The 12744-nt window shown below is 42.4% G+C and overlaps 2 protein-coding genes across 9 annotated transcripts in view; one reads left to right on the top strand and one right to left on the bottom strand.

The window, feature by feature from the left end:
• Positions 1–592, bottom strand: part of LOC100686496 (testis-expressed protein 10-like) — a 100878-nt gene extending 100286 nt beyond the window's left edge. Inside the window, 1 exon segment of the mRNA XM_038533763.1 lies at positions 365–592. Within this exon segment, the coding sequence (XP_038389691.1) occupies positions 365–592 (228 nt within the window).
• The window catches only part of CHRM3 (cholinergic receptor muscarinic 3), a 495173-nt gene that overhangs the window by 221639 nt on the left and 260790 nt on the right, over positions 1–12744 (top strand). The window lies entirely within an intron of this gene.

Genomic DNA, 12744 nt, shown 5'->3' with positions numbered 1-12744 from the left:
TTCAGCTTTTGACCTACAGTCCTAATATTAAATATTCTCCTTCTGACAGCCTCTATTACTTCACTCATACTTACTGGTTCAGGAAGGGGGTGGAAATGCAGGTAAAAGATAAGTTATATAAAGAAACTCCTTTCCAAAGAAAGTCATGCACGATATTGAAAAAGGTACTGAGCTGGGTCAGGGAAGGAGGTGCTCAGGTAATGGGAAAGTCTCTGGGCTGGAAAATACAAGAGGGGCAATGCAGGTGACAGCCAGCTCTTCTGAGGCTTAAAAATGCCATCTCACCTCCCCAGACCTTTGTTCTTCATTTATAAATTGAGGATGTCAGATATTCTGATATTCTCTGTGTGAAAGAATAGCTTACCTTGTCGGATCTCCTTTGTTCATGCCAGGGACATGCTGTATCCACTAAAGCCAACCTTTCCTTTTGGCCTTTGAAGCTATGAGTTCTCACTGTTTTTCCTGTCCCTTTCTTCTCTCTCAAAGTGATCCTGAATCCCTTCATTTCTTTCTGTTTCTTCTGTGGTGACTGCAAGTCCTTCTGTCTTGCCTGGACAGCTTCATCAGCTTCCTCATGGTCTCCTGGCTCCATTCTTGTCTTACCAAAGTCCCTTTTGTGTGCAGGAGCCAGTGTCCAGGGATCCCGGGTCACATCTTGTTACTCTCCTGCTTGGGACCAGCTTAGAACCCTTCAACCCATGCCTTCCTCTGCATTAAGGGCACAACGTACAACCATGCCTTACCCTTCCCATACCTTCCTCCTGGCTTCCCAGCACCAGTGTCTGTCCTCCATACTGTTCCTTGAGTGTTTCTTTCTGTTCCTGTCCCCATCCTGAGGCCCTTTACATTCACAGCTCTGCTGCCACAATCTTCCCTAACCACTCTCTGGAAATGAGTGCTTCCCAGGCACCCGAATTTAATTCCTTCGAAAAACTAGGAATTTTATTTTGTAAAGTGTACTACAATACCCCCATATGGTAAACATATGTACACATTACAACTTAAGCGATTTAGGCAGGACATGAAGAATTCAGCCAGATTTGTTGATAGTTTGTTGCTTATCTCTTGCTGTAGAATGATCTAAGGTCCTTGGGTTTCTTCGTTGCCAAAACCATGGTGCCTATGAGGATGCCTGTTCCCTGCAAGAAGCTTAGTAAATATTTACTGAATGAATGAATGTAGATGCAGAAAATGCCATAGGTCAGATATGCCAAAAGAAGCTAAGCAGAGCTTACAGGTGTCCCCAATAAGTCTACTGCTTCGGAAGGAAGGGAAAAAAAATAAAAGTAAAGATGAAAAAAACAAACAAACAAAAAAAACTTCTAAGGGGAGGGACAGATAGCCGTGCACACAGAAATAGCGATAAATATTTGGGAGGGACCATTCCAGGTATTTTTCCCAGCAGTGTGTTTGGTCTGTGATGATGTGTGGCAGAGGCCAGTTCTCTGGATCTCACATAGATTTATTGGCTAAGCTTGGCACATAGATGATCAGAAATGCTTGTGGAATGAAGGCCCAAAAGATGAAATAATAAATTATTGAACTGCTAAGAGCATTTTGCCTTTTTTTTTTAAAGTGGGCATGATAATATTCCCTTGATGCCAATATTCAGTCCGTGTTAGTAACAGGCATTCCAAATACACTGAGTGTGAAAAATGTTCCATGAAACAGAATTTGGTTACTGTGCTAGGCATCTCCCTGAGAGCATTTCAGAATTCATTTATTCTTCAAGTAAATTGTCACAGTGACTATCCAGAATGGCACACCGTGCTAATGTATTAAAATGCGGATGGGAAAATGGAAACTAGAAAAATGTCTTATCTGTCAATTAAATGATGTAGCCTCGTAGTTAGATTATAGCAATTTGGGGGCTTTTTGTTTTTTGCCAATTGAGATTTGACAGCCGTTTATAAAATATTTACATTCTTATTTCAGGCACATTGACAGCACTTTTGGGTCTTTGGAAGATGTTAATTACATGTTAGGAAAATGTTTTAAAAATTTTTGAAGCCAATCTGGTGAGGGGAAAAAAAATCTGTTTTTTTTTTTCAAATTGTACAAAGGAAGGAAATTACTAAAGGATATATTTCTCATAAAAGTCAGAAATAATAGATGTTTGTGACCCAAAGACCTACTGCATGTAAGGTGAAGGAATATTCTTCTCCACCCGGTCTGTTCTGGGCACCTTAGCTTTTCTTAATCAGCTCTGTCCAGCTAGATACATGCTTCTCATTTTTTTCACTCTATTATGCATATGTAATGTTTGTGTGGTACATGGGTAAATTAGACAGGATTTGGGACCATCTTTATGGAATTTTGCAGGAAAAAAATCCATACATATTTTTAGTATTGAAAGTAGATTAAATAAGTGTTGGGAACAACACTAGGCATTGAATTTATATAGAATTTTCCAGGAAATGGGCAGCCCGGGTGGCTCAGCGGTTTAGCGCTGCCTTCAACCCAGGGCCTGATCGTGGAGACCCAGGATCAAGTTCCACATCAGGCTCCCTGCATGGAGCCTGCTTCTCCCTCTGCCTGTATCTCTGCCTCTCTCTGTCTCTCTCTCTCTCTCTCTCGAATAAATAAAATCTTAAAAAAAGAATTTTCCAATAAAATACTTCCAAATGTTCTTATGAGAAATGTACATTTACATATAACGTTTTCGGGATACCTGGGTGGCTCAGCCGCATGATCCCAGAATCGCAGGATGGAGTACTGCATCGGGCCCCCCTCAGGGATCCTGCTTCTCCCTCTGCTTCTCCCTCTGCTTCTCTCTCTCTCTCTCTCTCTCTCTGTCTCTCATGAATAAATAATTTTTTTAAAAAAGATATTACATATAACTTTTTCTTATCAGTAATTATGTAAGAAGAGTGATCTATAATTCTTGATCAGTGGTCTGTCTGAAGTTTTGTCAGTCACTATCTGTGTGATGCTTTGTAAGAACAAGTAGATGACAGAAAATTTAAAACGTGTTTTAGTCATTCAAGAGTTTCCTGCAATTGAAATTATGTTTAAAGAATCTAATGGCTATTACTTTCTTTCACGGGCAAGTGCTATGTTGAAATTTCTACAAGCAAATGATTTTGGAATCCAACCTGTTTTAGTATCAAGGATTTTAAAACTTCATGGAAAGCGTAGATCCTTCTGTAGCTATCACCCTACACATATCTTGGGCTCCACTACAAGGTCATAGTAGTCACAGATGGGCAAAAATAAGCTTGAGCCTATCTGTGGATCCAGAAGGCAGAGGGCATTTGGAGGCTCTGGGTTCACTGCCCCTTCTCTCCCCTGGTTCTTCCCTGCCTCTCTCCATTCATGTGGACATTCAGCTTGAAATGCTAACATGCCTCTCCCCCACTGTGTCACAGCTGTCCCTTAGCCAGCCTTGGGTCCCAGGGACACTTAAGCATGCATCTGGTGAAGAGACCAGTTATGCTCAAAGAAATGAGTAGACCTGGGGAACTTGAGTGGCTCAGTGGTTGAGAATCTGCCTTTTGCTCAGGTCGTGACCCTCAGGTCCTGGGATCGAATCCCACATTGGGCTCCTCACAGGGAGCCTGCTTCTCCCTCTGCCTGTGTCTCTGCCTTTCTCTTTGTCTTTCATGAATAAATAAAATTTTTAAAAAAATGAGCAAACTTTTGCCTTTGGCAAGGGATACTGGGGATTTGCAGATATGAAGCCTGATCTAGTAGAAACTTGACTCCCTGAGGGCATTTCATGGACAGGGGAAACCCAGAGTGGATTCTAGGATGTAGCACTTCTCGAACACTAACGTGTATACCCCTGTTAAAATACAGATTCAGATTCAGAAGGACCGAGGTGGGCTCGAGCTTTGGCATTTCTGACATGTCCCAGATGAGGCTGATACTGACATTGACTGCGCTCTTAGGAGCTAGATGGTGACACAGTGGGACCACAGGGTCATGGCAGGGGTACTGTTGCCTGAGTTGCAGAGCAGTACTGGACAGAAGTATCTGCTTTAGGTGAAGACAGACATAGGCCTGCCACAGAGAACTTTCCTCACCCCCAGGATCCCCTGGCCTGTATCACTTGCCACCCTTACTCCTCCCAATTTTCTATCATGTCCTTTGGCTACCTGAGCCACCAGCTGTACCTTCCATGGCTCCCAGCCACTTGTGCATGAGTGTAGCAGCTTACTGTGTGGCTGGGCACTGAACTTGATGTCCAGGTGGCAGAGCCCATGTTGGCTATGCTAAGAGCATTGCAGAGTGGCATCAAGTGCCAGGTGTCCCCATCGTGCTTGCAGCCGATGAAAGCTCAGAACCAACCTGAGCTCAGAACCAACCTATGCTCAGTCACACCTGCCCTCTGGAGGGCTGGTGCCTCCACCCAGGCCCACTGGCTGCACAGGGCTCCGAGGGCATCTGCGAGTATCCTACTACCCAGGGCGCTGTAGTTCCTTGTGTGGGAAAGTCCCACAATCAGGTTCCAAAAGACACATTAGGGGGAAGTAGTAATTCCAATAGTTCTCTAGCAAGATTGCAATACGTTATGTGGGACTAGATTAAAAAGTTTTCATAAATGACCCAAGAAAAAGCAGTGCATTAAAAAAAAGACTAAATTCTCAGAGGAATAGTTGAAAAGAACGTCCACACCAGGAACAAAATAAAATAAGCTAAAAGGAACGTTCGGGAAATAAGTATGTGTTACGCTTAGGTTATGACCCTTATCCCGATGCCTCAAATCTGTGCCTCTAGCTTAGACATCCTTGCCTAGTCCACATCCATATATCCACCCAGACAACTCTCTGGACAGGTTTTCACCACCTACTCCATAACCAGAATAGCAGAACTGAACTCCTGCTCCTCTGGCCACTCCCTACTTCTCTGGGTCTGTCCTACTGTTATGCGTGTTATACAGATGCAACCCTGAAACCGGACGCATCCCTTTATCTTCCTGAAGTGAAAATCTAATATGTGAATGAAATAAAATGCTGCCCTGAGGTTGACTGGATTATCAAAATATCTCACAAAACACCATTTCAAACAAATACACAAATGGTATCAGGTGATGGGAATCAAAAATAAAATAAATCTTATGGGATGACTCTAAAAACTTGTAACAAAAGAACAGCTTGATAACTTGAAAACTAGTTATCAGGTAAAGTAACAAGTGATTAATTTCATAAAAATTCAAGTTTGTAGATGACACTTTTTAACTAGGTAGAGGACACTTTATCTTAAAGGAAGCTTCAGACATAATTCCATAACAAACAAAAATTCAGTCACATTCCAAGAGAATGAAAGAGCTCATTACAATAAAAACTGCAGAAAAGAACATGGAAAACTAGAGCCACTATCTTCACACCAAAAAATATACAGCATGCATGCAACCATGAGCAGACATCAATTCAAAGCACACATGAGAATGACTTGGAAAAAGCAAAGATCTCATAATGTGATGGAAGGCCAAAGCTTCCACTTATTGCAAGTGCTTTATTTACATTCTAGCATATCGTGGGTGGGCAGGGGGAGGATTCCATTATGCAGCTTCTTACTGTTCTAAGACTGCAAATTTTGTCCAGTTTTCTTTTCAGCAAACTAGTTACTCAGTTCCTGCTGTGTGTTCTTAAGAGAAGTCTTAGATAATCTATACCCATGCTTTCATATAGCTTCTTTTCTTAAAGAGCATGCAGTGCAGTCAGTCCTGTTTGGATGAGAAGCTCCACACACTTTTTAAATGTTGTGTTAGATACAAGACCCTATATAAGGAGCATAACCAAGCAGTTTAAGTAGCAAACAGACCATGGCTCTGTTGTTGTCTTGGGCATACTTCAGCATCTCAACATCCTTGATATTTTCCACAGGGATAGACTTAGGTGAGCTTTCAGAATGTGTGCCTGAAAAGGATGCGTTAATCACATTGCCAGGGCAGAACAAGAGGTAATTTTTCCTTATGGCTTCAAGGGCGAAGACGAGGTGACATACATAGAGGCAGGAGCAAAGGTAGGACTTACATGGGCAGAAAGTAACCGGTAGGCATTGCCAGGGATCATGGGACAGAAGACAGGTGATAGCTACAGATTTCTAGCGTGGGCGAGTCGGGGCAGGCGAGGTGGGCTCCAAGGATATGGAGAGACCCGGACGAGCAGAATGTGGAGGATTGTACAGGATCCTGGGGTGGTGTTTTTTTTTTTTTTTTTTTTGAAGATTTTATTTATTTATTCATGAAAGACACAGAGAAAGAGGCAGAGACCCAGGCAGAGGGAGGAGCAGGCTCCCTGCGGGGAGCTCGATATGGGACTCAATCCTGGAACCCCAGGGTCACACTCTGAGCCAAAGGCAGATGTTCAACCACTGAGCCACCAGGTGCACCAGCAGCTTGGGTGTTATCTGAAAAATCACAGAGTACAGCTGAAGGAGCGTGAGCCAGGGATTGACATGAGGAGAATGAACTGGGCAACACTACATGGAAGTACATGGCAGGTGGGTAAGTTTCATCAGGAATAAGGACCTTAAGGACTGAAGAGGAACCTGTCCCCGGAACGAGGGAAGAATAGACTCAGAAATCAACAAGGAGAAACTTAGTCTCATCACAGTGCTGTTTGTTCTGCTGTGTCTTCACACTTTTCAGTGCTTTTGATGATTCACCTTTCATCTGTAAATGTGAGATGGAAAGAGAAAGAACAGTCAACAAACACTGCTGCCTGGGTTCTCTCTTCATTTCTGTCTCCATCTTTCTCTTCCTCCAAACCTGGCCGACCCCAGTTTTCCTTCTGTTTCCTCCTCCTGCATTCCAGAACCCATTGCAGCCTGGCCTCTGGTTTCCCCATTTGCCTGGGAATGCTGTTACCCAAATGAGTGGCGATCTCCTTGTATGTGAGGAACCCCAAGAAGTTTCAATCCCTAGCTTTATTGACAGTCCCTGCAAGTTTTGCTGCCATAGCTTTTTTGAAATTCTCTCTTTCCTTGAATTGCAAGGAACTCTCTCTCCTTGAATTTCTGTCACCTGCCTATAAGTGCACATCCTCTTCTCTGCCCCACAAAGCTCTGTTCAGCATTCTTCTCCTGTCTTTGAACTTCAGGCTTAGGCTATGACCCTTATCCCGATGCCTCAAATCTGTGCCTCTAGCCTAGACATCCTTGCCTAGTCCACATCCATATATCCACCCAGACAACTCTCTGGACAGGTTTTCACCACCTACTCCATAACCAGAATAGCAGAACTGAACTCCTGCTCCTCTGGCCACTCCCTACTTCTCTGGGTCTGTCCTACTGTTATGAGCATTATCCAGGTGCAGCCCTGAAACCAGACACATCCTTTTATCTTCCTGAAGTGAAAATCTAATCATAATTAAAATGCAGCCACTTCCTAGCTCTGTGACCTTCAACATTACTTAACTTCTATGGCTCTCAGTTTTCTTATCTAAAAACTGGAAAAAATAGTTAGCACTTGCTTCACAGGTGGTATTATGAAGATAATCAATGGCACATTGTAAGCCCTCAATAAATATTGACCATTGCATTCTTTGAAATAGACTCCCCATTGACTTCAAAAGAAAAGAAAGCCAAAACTAGTCTTCTTAGCATGGAATTTGATTTTTGCCTAATTCCCAAACTTCACAACTTCAACCCTGTGGTCATGATCCACAGCCCTTAAAAAAAGATGCTCTAAGGTGCTGTGCTCTGCCCCACCCTCCCCTGAGCTCACTGGTTCTTCTTCCTGGTATTAGATCACAGCTTAACTGTGGTCGTTTCCATTGATCCTCAGAGTGTATATGACATAGCTCTTCCTGCTTTTGTCTTTCCAAGTCTGAACTAGTTTTCCCTCAGGTGCCCCTAGAAAGCCACTACCTTAGAATAATTTGTTCTACATTGCCACTGATAGCACATCTTTATTTGCCTCTCCATCCTGTCAGCTCCTCGGTGGTAGAGGTACTATTTATCTTTAGGTGGGAGTGGTTTTGAGAAGAAGTATAACCATAAGATATGGACAAAAGAGAATAAGCATAAGACACACCAATTGTGCACCTAGAAATGGCCCTGGGTAGAGGAGAGTCAGCTCCTTTTCCTCCTCAGTTGAGTCTGAGATAGCTGAAAAGGCGCAAGTTGGAAGAGGAGAAGGCAAAAGGGAATAGGATGATATTGGGGAAAGGCTGAACCAAAGATGTGAAGGAAGTGGTAGATTGTTCACAATGGATTAGAGATCCATGGGGCACAGTGCAAAGGACTATGATGTGGGTGACCAGCAAGACAGGAGAGCTCATGCTGACCTGGTGATAAATTTGTACCTGCATAAAAAATTCCAGAAAAAAAAATTCCAAAGAAGACAGGCTTTCAGTCTTAAGAATGAGGAAAGGACAAAACACACATAAGTTTGTGATATTTAGGAAGCTGAGATACAATGCTAACATATACACACAGTAGTAATGAGTCACAGTATTTTTGGTTACGGTATGTGTGTATGTAGTTCCATATAGTGCCATGTATAAATACACATTTTTATAGATAGCTGACCCTCCAATAACAGGGATTAGGCGTGTTGACCCCCCTGCACTCAGAAACCCATGTATAACTTTTGATTCTGAAAACTTAACTACTCACAGCCTGCTATTAACTGGAAGTCTTACCGGTAACATAACAGTCGATTAAGATGTATTTCATATATTAAACGTATTCTATACTGTATTCCTATGTTAAAGTGAGCTAGAGAAAAGAAAATGTTATTAAGGGCCAGCCCCGGTGGCGCAGCGGTTTAGCACCGCCTTCAGCCCAGGGCGTGATCCTGGAGACCCGGGATCGAGTCCCACATCGGGCTCCCTGCATGGAGCCTGCTTCTCCCTCTGCCTGTGTCTCTGCCTCTCTCTCTCTCTCTCTCTGTGACTATCATGAATAAATAAATAAAATCTTAAAAAAAAAAGAAAGAAAATGTTATTAAGAAATCAAGGAAGAGAAAATACATTTAGAGTACTGTAAAAAACACCTGCTGTAAGTGGGCCCAAGCAGCTCAAACCCATGTTGGTCAAGGATCAACTGCATTTTGATTATAAGAGTAGTATAGTGTTTATTATAAAAATACTGGCAATCAGAGAAATCAAAGACTGATATGAAATGGGGTTTAAAACAGAGGTGGAGGGGTAGGTGGTATAGACAATGCTATAGGCCCGCTTGACCTCACAGGGGAGAAGAAACACGGTAGTGGTTGTGGTCCAGATTATAGGGGCGGCACATGGAACCCAGAGAGGGCCTTTTTAAGCTGAAGGATATGAAAATCTGTTTGTGAAATGGTGGACATGATTGAGGAAGAAAGGACAGAAGGAGTGACAAACCAATAATGGATGAGAGAGGGGGCTGCTTCAGGAGTAAAGACCTGTGAGAAGTGGGAGAGGAGGAATTGTGCCTGGGATGGCCTTTGGCAGATGCAGGGAGGGAAGGTAGACTTCATGAGCATGCATGCCACTGAGTGGATAGGTAACGATGCTCAGAAAAGGAAGCGGTTCCCAATCATTATCACTTTTTTTTTCTTCAGCAGGGTTCTGTATTCCCTTCAGTTTAAATGATTTGCGGTTTGAAGGCCCCCTCAGAAGAAAGCAGGCCATGTGCCCAGCAACTGACCACAGTGGCCTGTTTTCAGATAGACTTCTGTGTCCTGGCTTTACCTCTTACTTCAGCTGTGGGGCCCTTGTCACAGCTGGTGTGGGAGGCGCTGGTGTGGGAGGCCCTTGACTGGGCCAGACTGGACTCCCATGCCAGGACCCCAAACCCATTACAACTGTCCACGTCAGCTGAGGCCGAGCACTTAGCCCTTCCCGCCTCAGCACTGCTGTGGTAACATGGTGATGAAAGATGACACTACTCAGAGAACACCGTACAGTTTGTAGAACTGAGCCTACTACATACATTTCATCTGTGCCCTTCACTTCTGTGAGCCTAAGTTTCCATGTACAAAATGCAGTTGATGATACTCCAGCCACACACAAATATCACAAGAATGAGAAAGAAATTGCACATAAAGTTCCCAGCACACAACAAGAGAAAAGGAAACTGAGTGAGTGTCCGAGACATCTTTGCTGGGCAGCAATGAAAATGGGGAGAGAGAAGTGATTTGTTGTTTGAAGACAAAACCTTTTAAAACTTACTTCTTAACAAAGTGGAAGCCAGTGGAAGCCTGGTAATGTGACCAAGGCCCAGCCTTTCTTTTGAAGTTGATAAATTTAATAAAAATTTATTCATTTTCACTTTAGTAAAGGTGAGCAGATGTTTTGTGTGTACAGAGGCCGATTTCAGAACACATCTCTGCAGAGCCTACCTTAATGTAATGAGATTTTATATTGGGAAGTGACATTAATTACCACATTATATCAGAGCATCTGAACAAGTATACAAAATGGTTGAAACTAAGCAAACTGAATTACTTAATTAAAATATTGTGTTTTGTAGTATCATGAATATAATATAAAAACAGTGTGTTAAAGGGATGCCTGGGGGACTCAGTCAGTTAAGATCTGCCTTCAGCTCAGGTCATGATCCAGGATCCTGGGATTCCCTGCATCAGACTCCCTGCCCACTCTGCTTCTCTTTCTGCCTGGCGCTCCCGCTGCTTGTGCTCTCTCCCTCTCTCTCTCTCTCTGACAAATAAATAAAACCTTTAAAGTATAGTTTGTTAAATAAATATATATGTATATATATCATATATATATATATCCTATATATGTATGTATATTATGCGTCTTGATTTTCAAATGGAATCACAAGGATCCAAAGGCAAACCTAGCACAGTGCCTGGGATATCGTAGCTACTGGACAATGGTGGATGAATAAATGAACAAATGAAGCCTGTGTTGGCAACTTCTGTAGCTTATACTGTAGGACTCCATCTCAGGGAAAAATAAAAAAGAAAGAAAAAACAGCCATTACATTCTATTAGTTTCTTATAGACAGATATAATACAAAACCATGCTTAATTATTGAAAGCTCTACAATTAGGGAATTTTTTAAAGGTTTATTTACTTATTTTAGAGAGAGAGAGCAAAATTGGGAGGGACAGAGGGAGAGGGAGAGAGAATCTCAAGCAAACTCTGCACTGAGCATGGAGCCCAACTCCAGGATCATGATCCAAGCCAAAACCAAGAGTTGGATGCTCAACCAACTGTGCCACCCAGGCACTCCTAAAATTAAGGAATTTTATATGAATTGATGTATTAAGTCAAAGGAAAAAGGCCAGGCATTCTGAAATGCATTTAATATAAGTGTAGATAGGATTGTGTTCCAGACACTTCATAAATATCATCTCTTGTAAATAAGATTGTTAAATGTAAAGCATTTGTCTAATGCACGCCCTTTAGTAAACACTCGAAAAATCTTAGCTACTTCTATTATTTCCCATCTGATGAGCAGGAGGAAAAGGAAATAGTGAGGAAGAAGAGTTTCACCATGACCTTTCTCTCTACTTTCCCAGTCCTAAACTTAGCAGAAGCTTGGCAGTAGAGCTCATAGTTTCTCTGGGTCTCCTTCTGCTACTAAAAGTTTTTTCTGCTTACATTCCTACGGACAAGTCACTTACCCTCTTCGAGCCCCCTTGTCCTCCCCAGGATCATGGGATGGTCTCATTAGTCTGCCCAGAGATGTGAGAAACCAAGAGAAATGGTCTATAAGACATTGTTTATTAGGTAGTCTGTTATTCATTGTTTAAAGAGCTCATCTGGAGTAGGGAGCATAGCAGATTTCACAATTAGAAAGAATCTTCCTAGGATGAGAGAGGCTGAATAACTTCAAGTGCTGAATTACCTAAATGATTGCTATCATTTGCTAGCAATTCATAGTGAATCACTGAAATGGCATTCTCTTTTGATAGAAAGAGAGCAGGTGGGTTCTAGGTACAGATAGGGAGGACAAGAAGTTAGCTCCATTTTCAGAGACAGAGGTCTCTGTAGAAACATCCCAGAAAGTTTGTTTCTGAAAAAATGACCTAGACTTTCAAGGGATCCTTAATCATTTTGCTCTTCATCTTATGTAGGAGCAGAAAAAGAGACACATTGACCTAAAGAGCAAGACAAAAGTAAATGGGCATAGAGGAAGGTTTCTAAAGAGGATCAGAGAAAGTAATGATGGCATCTGGTTGGGTGTCAGTGGAGCTTCTGAGAGAGATTTTTATGGTTGGCCTTGGGGGATGGATAGAATCTTGAGAGGGAGTTGCCATCTTCATGAAGGAAATAGCATGAGAAAAAAGAGCCAGAGAAGCTTGAGGCATGTGAAGGAAGGGTGAAGAATCGACTTTGGAAGCTCCAGATTGCACCGGGCTGGAGAGGAAGAGTCAGTTGTAGAGGTAGGTGGAAACCAGATTTTGGAGGAGCTCAACTGCTCAATTCCTAATTTCTCTGTGATGGCTAGTCATACACTGTTTGTGATTTGGGAACTGACATGATGAGGGAAGGCATCCATATGTGATTTGGCTTAAACCAGGAAGAAGTAGGGAGACTGAATCAGTATTTGAGTGGCCCAGGAGAAGTCATCAGGCCCTGGATTTGTAACACTGTGAATGGAAGAAAAGGACAGTTTGGGGCAGATGCCTTTGGAACATGACTCTTCCCTGTCAGCAAGAAATCTCAGTATTAGAGGAAAATAAAAATCACTCACCTCTCAATGAGCATTGCTCTAGCCAAGCTCCAGGTCTTGATATATTTTTTAAAGTTAGTGTGAGTAGAAGTGCGAATATACTAGTTACTTGTTCTATTTTTATGTCCCTGTGTAGGGAAAGAGAAAAAGGAAGAATTCTTTTGATGT

Source organism: Canis lupus, chromosome 4 (genome assembly GCF_011100685.1).
Source record: "Canis lupus familiaris isolate Mischka breed German Shepherd chromosome 4, alternate assembly UU_Cfam_GSD_1.0, whole genome shotgun sequence".
Lineage (NCBI taxonomy): Eukaryota > Metazoa > Chordata > Mammalia > Carnivora > Canidae > Canis > Canis lupus.
This window is presented reverse-complemented; position numbering and strand designations above follow the sequence as displayed.